Here is a 13,259-nt window from a genome sequence, read left to right on the forward strand (position 1 = left end):
GGTCATAGACTACAATAACCCCCTCAAATGAAGTTGACACTGATTATGTACCATCTCATGTGTCTATGTTGTATCGTGATCTTCTCAGTAATTGTAATTGGTCAAAGCTGTGGTGGATGAGCGGGGCTTTGGAAGCATATGGTCTCAATGGAAATGGGACTCACCACCAGTCCCGATCTCCCAGGCATACCAGGTGAGCCCGGTAACCCGGCCTCCCCCTTCTCTCCCTTGTCCCCCCTGAAGCCGTGGTCCCCTTTATTCCCCTGTGGATAGACAAACACACAGACTGTGAGAGCTCCAGGAGCACACACACACACACACACACACACACACAGCAGAAACAAATATTCAACTTACCGTAGTTCCTTTGGGAAGCATTGTAACTGCAGGAAAAACACATCATCCATTGGTTATTAAAGATAATGCATGAACAACACCTGTGTCCTTATGACAGATTATAACATGTATTCTTTATATTAACAGTAAATCAAAATCATACTGTAGGTGAACAGTAATAAATCTATCTATCTATCGTGACTCACGTGATGGGGCAGGCATCCCAGGGAAACCCCTCTCCCCCCTGTCCCCTTTGGTCCCAGTTGGAAGACAGTTAGCCCCCCCTACAGGTCACATAGGGAATAACAGGTGAGCATTTGGCATTCATATCAGAGAATGCAGCACAACAAAGTAATTGCAAATGGTTTCATCAAAAGAACACGACTGCCTGCAAAAAGATTAACGCAGCCATACTTATCTCCTGAGTCCAAGCAGACAAAACAGAAAGTTAGTCTGTCTCTATAAAATCACACTTATATCAATACTTTTTCTTTGCAGTCACTAAATAATGATCCAAATTGGAAGTACTATCCAAAGGTGCAGAATGATCGGAAATTACTCTTCTTTTATGCATATTTCCTCAAATCAAATATTATTACTGATACATAAATATTTTTTATAAATTAAGCACTTTGTGTGCAGGATTCATTCATCAGTATCATCACAATCCAATTCAATGTATTCAATACAAAGGCTGGTTTCATTTGTACACAGAAACACTATCCACAAATGTAAATAATGAAAGGTGAATACAATGGAGGAACACAACTGATATGAATGTATAGCCTCAATCCACACCAAAGCTCTATCATGGAAGGTCACAATGTCGAAGATGATTTACTTAGGAGTAACCCAACTTCATTCTCTGCATCTCTGCATGTCCTCAATATTGTAAAAAAGTCTCTATATTGTACATGGTATAACACTGATGGGGTGATTTATACTTTTTTGCAGTATTATTTACTGATTACCGGAAACATCGAACACAATTGCATTAATTTCTCTTCTGATGAAAACAGAACACTTTAACAGTGCATTATGTATTCACTGATGTCATTTGTATTTCAAGTTAAGAAAAACTGTAACAAAGAAATACATCAAATGTATTTATTTATGATGTTCTGAAATGTATTGTCATATCCAGAAAGTCCTTCAACTCACCATTTGTTGAGCTCTTAGAACCATTTATCTGAAAAAGTGAAAGGAACATGTTAAAAGACAAGGGGACATGTTGGATTTGTCTCAGCAGGAACAAGAACAGGGCTTGTGAAAGGAACATGCATCTCAGACACAAACAAAAACATTGCACATGATGACAAGATGAATCCAAGACAGCTATTATACTGTATCTACAGTATATCATTTTGAATTCACAGTGGACGAGTTAATCTATCTGTAACAAAATGGAGGGTTAGAAGGATGAACAAAAAAAAAAAACATCTTAAACATGCCAGTGACCACCATCACCCTGGATGAAAGGTGCTTTTTCAAGATGGGCCCCATGAAAGACAGGAGATGCTGATCACACTTGGCTCATCTCACTTCTGAAAGACCTTACATAGTAAGTACATTCATTTGGTTAGGTTGTACTTTAGAACACTATTAACCTGGTATTTACTACAAAATTACACGGTTATACAATCTGAATGGAATTCTTGGAAATTACTACACGCCTCACCAAATACCAGGCAAATACATACTGCAATATAAACAATTGCTTCTGTTTTGATACTAGTGCATCTTCTATAAATCTAAATATTATAATTTTCATGAATGTTTAATATTCAATCTTGGGGACCATCCTGCATTTTGTTAGTCTTCTCCATGAAACACCAACCTATGGAAGAGCAAACCCACACCACATGACCACCATGTCCATATGACATGCAGCATGCTGGGAGAGATTCTCTATTCACACCTGGAATAGGTTAGGGACCATGGATGCAACATGCATATTCCCCTTTTATGATGGAGAAGTTAGGAAAGATACTACACAGATTGAACAAGTGACTGTGAGACAGAGAGAGAGAGTGAGAGAGAGATACAAAGTGTTTATGTGTGAGTGTTTTTGTGTGTGTGTCTTTGAGTGAGAGAGAGCGAGAGGGAGACTGATGTGTGAATGAGGGGTTGAGAGAGAGAGAGAGAGAGAGAGAGAGAGAGAGAGAGAGCGAGAGAGAGACTGTGTGAATGAGTGGTTGAGAGAGAGAGAGAGAGAGCGAGAGAGAGAGAGAGAGAGAGACTGATTGTGTGAATGACTGGTTGAGAGAGAGAGAGAGACTGATTGTGTGAATGACTGGTTGAGAGAGAGAGAGAGAGAGAGAGAGAGAGAGAGAGAAAGAGAAAGAGAGAGAGAGAGAGAGAGCGAGAGAGCGAGAGAGAGAGAGAGAGACTGATTGTGTGAATGACTGGTTGAGAGAGAGAGAGAGAGAGGGAATGAGAAATGGAAGGAATGAGTCAGAAAGAAAAGGTATACTCCACAGAGCCAGACAGACAGGCCTGAGCTCAGCCTGCCCACCGCTGTGCTGTCAGTCACTTACGGCCTTTTTGCAGTGTGGTCTGGGAGGGATGGGAAAAACTGTCTTCAAAAAATGTAGGGGAAGAAGGGGACAGTGAGCACAGGAGAGCTACAATACCTGACGATGACATGGACAAACATGGATATAGGAAGGGAGTAGGGGGGGTCATACTTACTCCTTTGGGGCAGTTGAACATTCCGGGACGTCCTGGGGGTCCGGGAGGGCCAGGGGGCCCCTGAGAACAGAGAGAGAACAAGAAAGAGAGACAGAGAGGAAGAGGAAAATTAGAGTTGAATGGACAGCATACAGGTTCAGAAGTCCAATTCACATCCATCCACCTTGGAGTGATCAAGGTCCTTCTGAATCACTCACCCACAAACCTTCATAGTGAAACAACCCTTGATTTGCACACATGTACTTCAGATATGACCACAAGGGCTCTGCCCTTTTGCCCTCCTATGAGAAAAGTGCCCTTTCAGATTGGTATATTTTTTTTTACTAATTTGAATCTTACTTTTAGTCTCTTTTGTCAAAATATAATGTGAATTGCGATTCTCACGATTCTCAAGATTCTTTCTGTACTGCGATTTTGTTTGCGATTTGATGTTCCAAACATATTGCTCACTATATGTCTGCTGCAGAGAGACGAGAGAGCATGAGAAAACATGTTTTGATCAGTCAGGGAAATAAAAGTGCTGAAAACATGTTGGCTCACTATTTAAAAAGAAGATGGAGAACAAGCTATAGGAGTTTTGCCGCAGGTACAGGCGATTAGCGCTAGCTAACGCTGAAATGCTGTACCGTTAAGATTTTCCTTCACTGGGGCCTAGCAAAAATATATATATTTACACTATATATATAAAGGTATGTGGATACCTCATCAAATTAGTGGATTTGGGCTATGTCAGCCACACCAGTTGCTGACAGGTATATAAAATCAAGCACACAGCCATACAATTTCCATAGACAAACATTGGCAGTAGAATGGCCCGTATCAAAGAGAGCAGTGATTGTCAAAAGATGCTACCTTTCCAACAAGTCAGTTTGTCAAATTTCTGCCCTGCTAGAGCTGCCCCGGTCAACTGTAAGTGCTGTTATTGTGAAGTGGAAATGTCTAGGAGCAACAACGGCTCAGCCGTGAAGTGGTAGGCCACACAAGCTCACAGAATGGGACCGCCAAATGCTGAAGTGTGTAAAAATTGTCTGTTGCGACACTCACTACAGAGTTCCAAACTGCCTTTCTTGAAGCAACGTCACCACAACAATTGTTTGACGGGAGCTTAACAAGTTATGCATTAGGGGGCGCTATTACATTTTTTGGATGAAAAACGTTCCCGTTTTAAACAAGATATTTTGTCACGAAAAGATGCTTGACTATGCATATAATTGACGGCTTTAGAAAGAAAACACTCTGACGTTTCCAAATCTGCAAAGATATTATCTGTGAGTGCCACAGAACTGATGCTACAGGCGAAACCAAGATGAAATTTCAAACAGGAAATGCCCCAGATTTTGGAGGTGCTTTGTTCCAATGTCTCCTTATATGGCTGTGAATGCGCAAGGAATGGAGTTAATGATGACTGAATTTTCGGGTTTTTTTCTCAGCCAAACGTGATGAACAAAACGGAGCGATTTCTCCTACACAAATCATCTTTTTGGAAAAACTGAACATTTGCTGAGAGTCTCCTCATTGAAAACATCCGAAGTTCTTCAAAGGTAAATGATTTTATTTGAATGCTTTTCTTGTTTTTGTAAAATGTTGCCTGCTGAATGCTAGGCTTAATGCTATGCTAGCTATCAATACTCTTACACAAATGCTTGTTTTGCTATGGTTGAAAAGCATATTTTGAAAATCTGAGATGACAGTGTTGTTAACAAAAGGCTAAGCTTGGGAGCCAATATATTTATTTCATTTAATTTGCGATTTTCATGAATAGTTAACGTTGCGTTATGCTAATGAGCTTGAGGCTATACTTAAGATCCCGGATACGGGATTGCTCGTCGCAACAGGTTAATGAAATGGGTTTCAATGGCCGAGCAGCCGCACAAGCCTAAAATCACCATGCGTAATGCCAAGCATTGGCTAGAGTTGCGTAAAGCTCGCCCCCATTGGACACTGGAGCAGTGGAAACACGTTCTCTGGAGTAATGAATCACACTTCACCGTCTGGCAGTCCGACGGACGAATCTGGGTTTGGCAGATGCCTGGAGAACGCTACCTGCCCCGAATGCAGGCAACTGTAAAGTTTGTTGGAGGAGGAATAATGATATGGGTCTGTTTTCCTGGTTCGGGCTAGGCCCCAGTGAAGGAAAATCGTAATGCTACAGCACACAATGATGATTCTGTGCTTCCAACTTTGTGGCAACACTTTGGGGAAGGCCCTTTGGGGAAGGCCCTAACACGAGCAATGGACATTTGACCAGTGGAAATCTGTCCTTTGGGCTGATGAGTCCAAATTTGAGATTTTTGGTTCCAACGCAGAGACCCAGAGTAGGTGAACGGATGATCTCCGCATTTGTGGTTCCCACTGTGGAGCATGGAGAAGGTGTGATGGTGTGGGGGTGCTTTGCTGGTGACACTGTCAGTGATTTATTTAGAATTCAAGGCACACTTAACCAGCATGGCTACCACAGCATTCTGCAGCGATAAGCCATCCCATCTGGTTTGCGCTTAGTGGCACTATCATTTGTTTTTCAACAAGACAATGACCCAAAACACAACTCCAGGCTGTGTAAGGGCTATTTGACCAAAAAGAGTGATGGGGTGCTGCATCAGATGACCTGGCCTCCACAATCATCCGACCTCAACCCAATTGAGATGGATTGGGATGAGTTGGACTACAGAGTGAAGGAAAAGCAGCCAACAAGTGCTCAGCATATGTGGGAACTCCTTCAAGACTGTTGGAAAAACATTCCTCATGAAGCTGGTTGAGAGAATGCCAAGAGTGTGCAAAGCTGTTATCAAGGCAAAGGGTGGCTACTTTGAAGAATCTAAAGTATAAAATATAATTCGATTTTTAACACTATTTTGGTTACTACATGATTCCATATGTGTTATTTCATATTTTTTATGTATTCACTATTATTCTACAATGTAGAAAATAGTACAAATAAAGAAAAACCATTGAATGAGAAGGTGCGTCCAAACTTTGTCTGGTACTGTATATACTGTAAGGTCTGGTTAAGATTGGTCAGCCAGTTAAACACACAGTAAAAGTGTCTAAGACACTACAGCACATGGACAGACCTGAAAAAAACCCACACTGTTGCTTCATCGCACACAGAGGATGGGCCAGGGACTTCTGACACATGTTGAGGAAAGATGTCTCGTTAAAAGTCAACAAAAGCTATTTTATTTACGGGGTGCTTTCAAGTGACCGTCGATAAATAAGCTGGTTGTTTTCATCATATGTTGGGGTTGTCTGGGCACGGGACTGCCTGTGAAACAACTATTCCCAATGCCAACGTGTCGACTGGCATCTTTACCAGCTGTGTGGTGAGTCGGTGTCAGGCGGTCAACCATGTGGTTCATGGGCCGTGTGTGGTCTAGGTCTAATATTTAGTGGTGGCTGAGTTGGAATGGAAAGGAATGGAAAGAGGTTCTGGCTAGGGGGTTGCCACCTTCAGATGGCAATAGTGGTTCTCAAACCTTTGTGACTCTGACCCATCTAAAGAGGGAGGGAAGAAGGGAGAGGGTTCAACTCACCGACACAACCACAGCGTCTCCTCTGTCTCCTTTATGCCCACTAATTCCAGGACGACCCTGTAGCGAGGGACACACCACATCAACAACGGTCAAATGCATTGGAGTGATATGATCATGCTCTGTAGTGCTGTTTATTTGTGCAACCCAATAGAGTGCACTTGGGTTTGAAAAACACTCTATATGTGAATCATTATTTTTTTTAACTTGCTGTTGTTATCATGTGTAGCCTACGATGTTAAAGGAATGGCTCAAATCAAAATGTGAGGTACTGTACTTACCGGATGACCAGGATAGCCATATTCTCCTTTGGGTCCTTCTGGCCCAATGGGACCCTGTAAAAAACAACAACAAAGCAACCTTTGAAGGACCAGAACTGTTTCTCTTTTGTATTTCTCCCGTCAGCAGGTGCACTGCGGATGAGGATACATCACAGGTCCGTAGTACGCGTGAAAATATGCATTGACTGGATAGGGGGCCCAGAAGCAGGCCTGTATGTGCGTATGGACTTGGCCTGATAAAAATGTTCCAAAACACTTTGATTGAAAGCAGCTGCGGCAACACAAAGAAGGAGGGGGGGTGAGGTTAGTTACTACAAAGGGATTACTCCAAACTCAGTGTAGGGAACAACAAACCCCCCCACACACACACAGAGCTGTATTGGCAACATAACACACACGTGCACACGAGAGTAAGTTGTTTATTATAGGTCCGTTATTAAACTGAAGTCTTACCATCACGCCAGCTGGTCCAGCTACACCACAATCGCCCTGCGAAGGGGTCAGGAAACAAAGTGAGTGTCTGACACAACTAGAACCCAGGCAGTCAATGTGAACTTTGACCCAGGAAGTAGTGTGTGTAAGACTTACCTTGATCCCTTTGGGCCCCTGTGGCCCTGTGAGTCCAGACATCATAGACCCATCAGCGGCAACCATGACCCCTGGCTCACCCTTCTCGCCCTGCAAACACATACACAGACACACACACACACAATAAGACGATATGAATACTGTCCATACACTTGCAGTCAGATTACAAACATGCATACACACACACGCAAGCACACACACACACACACACACACATGACCCCAAGGGTAATGTGCAGCACATGCATGTTGAGGCACCTTGAGCCCCTCTCAGAGAAAGGATAACATTAGATAATAATCTCATTCATGTTGTTCCATGGGCCTAGACTGAATCAGTTATATATTGTCTATGGCTGCACAGTCTGGAACACATTAGCAGGCTTTTACACATCAATAGTGTGCAGCAACCGGGGTCGTAGCTTTAATCATGAGCCCTGGTGTTTAGTTTCACACACTTTTAATTGATTGGAATCCAAAAGGCTTTGAGCCTGTATATTACATGTTCATTCAATCCTGTTTGGCCCCTATAGCAAAAGGTTATGCTGTAGCAAACCCTGCTATAGTTAACCTCTAGTGGAGTTCTTAAACCCAAAACAAAGACAGATAACACAAACACACACATACCTTTAGTCCTGGAGGCCCCATGAAACCTGTCATCCCCAAGTCCCCCTTTGGACCCCGTGGCCCCTGGGAATAATCATAGTCAGTGAATAGATCATGTATTAATCATTTAAATAAATAACTACATTAGTAATGAATTAAAACAGAGTCACAGCTGCAGTGTCCCTTTCAGTATGTACCTGTCCGATTGCACTGTATAAAGTTTGCACTGTCAAGTTCATGCCAGAAGTGTGGGCCGCATATGGTATATTTTGCAATAGAGAAAGGACAGACATAGTACCATGGTGCTGTAACCTACCAGCAGATCCTCTGAGCAGCAAGAGAGAAAATCTGATTTGTTTGACTATTTGTCAGTTATTCGCCCATACAAAAAACAACAGTCTGTTTCAAGGAATTATCTAACTTTTATGTACCAAGAAATCCAACAAACTAAACTACACACTGTAGAATTAACCTCCATATCAGTCACAGATAAATACCTCAACATGCATCTCTTATAACCTGGACCTAATTGTCCGTGGGACACACAAACCACTTTTTGATGACCATGCATGACAGATATCGTTACAGCAATTTGAAGAAAATCTTTGATATGATTCCAGCCATTTCTCAACATAATTGCTCTGGGAGAGCGAGTACGCCGAACCCAAAACAATATAAAAGGAGTTCTGTCATGCTATCTCGTTAATGCGAGAAACGGAGAGTTTTTAAAGAGCACCGTGAAGGAAATTGTAATCTCAAAAGATATTAACTGAAGTTAACTTGCTTCAACTCTCGCCTGTGAAATGCTTGGTGTCACTGTTGAAGCACACATACACACACCCACTAGAGGTCCGCTGATTAATCGGAATGGCCGATTAATTAGGGCCGATTTCAAGTTTTCATGACAATCGGAAATCTGTATTTTTGGGTGCCGATCTTTATCGTTTTTGTTTTTATTTTTTATACCTTTATGTAACTAGGCAAGTCAGTTAAGAACACATTCTTATTTTCAATGACGGCCTGGGAACGGAGGGTTAACTGCCTCGTTCAGGGGCAGAACGACAGATTTTCACCTTGTCAGCTCGGGGGATCCAATCTTGCAACCTTACAGTCCAACGCTATAACCAACTTACAACTAGTCCAACGCTATAACCACCTGCCTCTCGTTGCACTCCACAAGGAGACTGCCTATTACGTGAATGCAGTAGAAGCCAAGGTAAGTTGCTAGCTAACATTAAACTTATCTTGTAAAAAATAATCAATCAATCATAATCACTAGTTATAACTACACATGGTTGATGATATTACTAGTTTATCTAGCGTGTCCTGCGTTGCATATAATCGATGCCATGCTGGGGGATGATTTAACAAAAGAGCATTTGCGAAAAAAGCACGTTCGTTGGACGACTGTACCTAACCATAAACATCAATGCCTTTCTTAAAATCAATACACAGAAGTATATATATTTAAAACTGCATATTTAGCTAAAAGAAATCCAGGTTAGCAGGCAATATTACCCAGGTGAAATTGTCACTTCTCATTGCACGCAGTCAGGGTATATGCAACAGTTTGGGCAGCCTGGCTCATTGCGAACTAATTTGCCAGAATTGTACGTAATTATGACATATATTGAAGGTTGTGCAATGTAACAAGAATATTTAGACTGATGGATGCCACCCGTTAGATAAAATACCGAACGGTTCCGTATTTCACTGAAATAATAAACGTTTTGTTTTCGAATTGAGTTTCTGGATTCGACCATATTAATGACCAAAGGCTCGTATTTCTGTGTGTTATTATGTTATAATTAAGACTATGATTTGATAGAGCAGTCTGACTGAGCGATGGTAGGCAGCAGCTGGCTCGTAAGCATTCATTCAAAGAGCACTTTTGTGCGTTTTGCCAGCTGCTCTTCGCAAGCATAGAGCTGTTTATGACATCGAGCCTAACAGCCTAATGACTGGTGTAACCGATGTGAAATGGCTAGCTAGTTAGCGAGGTGCGCGCTAATAGCGTTTCAAATGTCACTCGCTCTGAGACTTGGAGTAGTTATTCCCCTTGCTCTGCAAGGGCTGCGGCTTTTGTGGAGCGATGGGTAACGCTGCTTCGAGTGTGGCTGTTGTTGATGTGTTCCTGGTTCGAGCCCAGGTAGGGGCGAGGAGAGGGACAGAAGCTATACTGTTACACTGGCAATACTATAGTGCCTATAAGAACATCCAATAGTCAAAGGTATATGAAATACAAATGGTATAGAGAGAAATAGTCGTATAAATACTGTATCGCCTACAACCTAAAACCTCTTACCTTGGAATATTGAAGTCTCATGTTAAAAAGAACCACCAACTTTCATATGTTCTAATATTCTGAGCAAGGAACTCAAACGTTAGCTTTTTTACATGGCACATATTGCACTTTTAATTCTACCACACTTTGTTTTTGCATTATTTAAACCAAATTCAACATGTTTCATTATTTATTTGAGGCTAAATAGATTTTTATTGATGTTTTATATTAAGTTAAAATAAGTGTTCATTCAGTATTATTGTAATTGTCATTATTACAAATACATTAAAAAAACGTCCGATTAAATCGGTATTGGCTTTTTTTTGGGCCTCCGATAATCGGTATCGGCTTTGAAAAATCATAATCGGTCGACATCTAACACACACACACACACACACACACACACACACACACACACACACACACACACACACACACACACACACACACACACACACACACACACACACACACACACACACACACACACACACACACACACACACACACCACAAGCCTAAGTCTACTCACCCTGGGCCCCTGAGATTCCAGCCCTCCTGAGAAGTTAAACACACCCTCTGTATCGTTGAGCAGGAGCTGAGGAGTACAGAGAGGAGAGGCGGTGACATCACTATCTCCGCCCACATTAAAACTGTCCCATCTGAGCTCATCAGTAGGGGTGATAACAATGTAATTTGTAACACTTGTAATTGCTCTAATAACAGCCAATTACTGTATAATATAAGCCAATAAAATATGCCTCCCGAAACTGAGATTACTGGTAAATTTAAGGGATTAAGTCATGCTATACTGCCATTAGTGTGGTGTTAAAATTACAGCTGAGTAAGTCAATAAATCAGAAGTAAATTGGATAAATGTCCCCATAAAGAAACACTCCTTAGCCCCTAGGTCCTTCATGAGGATCTCTTCATGGTTGATCCACTTACATCCTGGAGGTTGATGACTGGTCCTGGAGGCCCGGGAGGACCTGGAGGGCCAGGGAAACTGAGGCCATCCTGACCTCTCTCTCCCTAACACACAGCACATAGGTCACAGTGTTAGAAGAACTAAGAACAGGGCCAGCTTGGTTGGCTCCAGAAGGCCAGTCGAAATCGATGATCTCATAACATATTGACATGAATGGAGTCAGCAGGAGTGATACTGTACCTTTGGTCCCATAACACCGCTGTCCCCCTTCGCTCCCTGCATGGAAGAAAAGGCAAACACTATAACGACAAAACATAACTGAGACCTGAGACCATTTTATGAGGAACCTATGACAACCAATGTAAAGGGTATAAAGACAGATTAGAATATTTTAAAATCAAAAGAAGTTCAAAAGAAAAGGCAAATAGAGGAGATTGAATAGGTCAGTAAAAGGCAGGTGAAGTACTGACCGTGTGCCCTGTCAGTCCGTCCAGCCCAGAGGACCCTGCTGCTCCCGGAGCACCAGGCTCCCCCTAGAGGAACAGAGATGAAATTGATGGATTATTTATTAGGATCACCATTAGCTATTGCTCATGTAGCAGATACTCTTCTTGGAGCCCACACAAAACATAAAATGACATTATTTAGAACATTAGTAGACAAAAACAGTATCATGTTAAAATAAGAGTTTTTAGATCCGTTAGAGATGCTAGTGAAACCAACCCACATATAGTAGCCCAGAATTGAGGAACAAGTACAACTAACTACCTCATCTGCATACCTATGATAGTAGACCTCATCAATGAGTGATACTTCTGAAAACCTTTTTATCGCAATGAGGAGATTGTATGTATAGAATTACTCTTTTCATTCGGTCATCAACGAGGTCCGGAAGGCCACACTGAAAATTGGTTATATTTCCTTGATGTCAAAATTGGCAAAGAATTGTCCTCTATTCATCATTTTGGACATTTTCGATGCCCCCTGACTGTTTAGTGATTATTAGCGAGCTGGACAGTCAAGAAACTGCATGAATGTAGGTCCATTGTCATTTATGCACAGTTTTGATTTAGTTTTAAGTATATTGAGTTTGTTTACCCAATCCCATTAAAAATATATATTTAAAATGATGTCCAAACTTTCGACTGGTACTGTATATGGTACTGTATATGGTACTGTATATGGTACTGTATATACCTACCAGTCAAAAGTGTGGACACACCTTCTCATTCAAGAGTTTTTCTTTATTTGTACTATTTTCTACATTGTAGAATAATAGTGAAGACATCACAACCATGAAATAGCACACAAGGAATCAGGTAGTAACCCAAAAAGTGTTGAACAAATCAAAATATATTTTAGATTTTTCAAAGTAGCCACCCTTTGCCTTGATCACAGCTTTGCACACTCTTGGCATTCTCTCAACCAGCTTCATGAGGAATGCTTTTCCAACAGTCTTGAAGGAGTTCCCACATATTGCTGAGCACTTGTTGGCTGCTTTTCCTACACTCTGCGGTCCAACTCATCCCAAACCATCTCAATTGGGTTGAGGTCGGATGATTGTGGAGGCCAGGTCTGATGCAGCAGGTCTGATGCAGCACTCCATCATCAAACCAGATGGGAAAATACAGGACTCAATCCCAAAAGAATGGGAACGATTGGAATTACTGTAGTTAGTTTACAAACTTCTATTTTGGGGTGAACTTTCCCTTTAATGATATCTGAACTTTCACTTTAATGCTAGCTGATGTCTCTATCAAGGTGGTGGTGCTGGTGCATGTGAGGTACGGTGCCTGAGACCTGGACGACTGGCCCTGCCTGTGTACAGATGTTTCAGAGAGGAATCCATTGGAAATTAGCGGGCTAATAGAATGCACATGGTGGGGAAGGCTACACTTCCTCTGAGAGGATGAATGGGAATCAGTTGAGTAGTGGGGATCACCTTTACCGCTACACCAGGAAGCCCGTCCTGCCCGTCTTTGCCCTGTGAAGGAGAAATAAAATGGCCGTCAGTATGGGAACC

The 13,259-nt window shown here is 41.9% G+C and overlaps 1 protein-coding gene across 4 annotated transcripts in view; it reads right to left on the reverse strand.

The window, feature by feature from the left end:
* LOC109899368 (collagen alpha-1(XVIII) chain) overlaps window positions 1-13,259 on the reverse strand; it is a 78,460-nt gene that overhangs the window by 5,358 nt on the left and 59,843 nt on the right. For 2 of the 4 annotated variants that reach the window (XM_020494547.2, XM_020494546.2), the window contains exons 19-34: window positions 13,179-13,220; window positions 11,707-11,769; window positions 11,477-11,512; window positions 11,257-11,340; window positions 10,841-10,906; window positions 8,047-8,109; window positions 7,424-7,513; window positions 7,289-7,324; window positions 6,836-6,889; window positions 6,558-6,614; window positions 3,028-3,087; window positions 2,874-2,915; window positions 1,498-1,525; window positions 543-620; window positions 358-383; window positions 165-263 (exon numbers count right to left, since the gene is read on the reverse strand). In XM_020494547.2, the coding sequence (XP_020350136.1) occupies window positions 165-263; window positions 358-383; window positions 543-620; window positions 1,498-1,525; window positions 2,874-2,915; window positions 3,028-3,087; window positions 6,558-6,614; window positions 6,836-6,889; window positions 7,289-7,324; window positions 7,424-7,513; window positions 8,047-8,109; window positions 10,841-10,906; window positions 11,257-11,340; window positions 11,477-11,512; window positions 11,707-11,769; window positions 13,179-13,220 (924 nt within the window). The remainder of the gene's footprint in view (window positions 1-164; window positions 264-357; window positions 384-542; window positions 621-1,497; window positions 1,526-2,873; window positions 2,916-3,027; window positions 3,088-6,557; window positions 6,615-6,835; window positions 6,890-7,288; window positions 7,325-7,423; window positions 7,514-8,046; window positions 8,110-10,840; window positions 10,907-11,256; window positions 11,341-11,476; window positions 11,513-11,706; window positions 11,770-13,178; window positions 13,221-13,259) is intronic. The other 2 variants (XM_031836144.1, XM_020494548.2) reach the window with 2 other exon arrangements.

Source organism: Oncorhynchus kisutch, linkage group LG11 (assembly GCF_002021735.2).
Source record: "Oncorhynchus kisutch isolate 150728-3 linkage group LG11, Okis_V2, whole genome shotgun sequence".
In the NCBI taxonomy this organism is placed as follows: domain Eukaryota; kingdom Metazoa; phylum Chordata; class Actinopteri; order Salmoniformes; family Salmonidae; genus Oncorhynchus; species Oncorhynchus kisutch.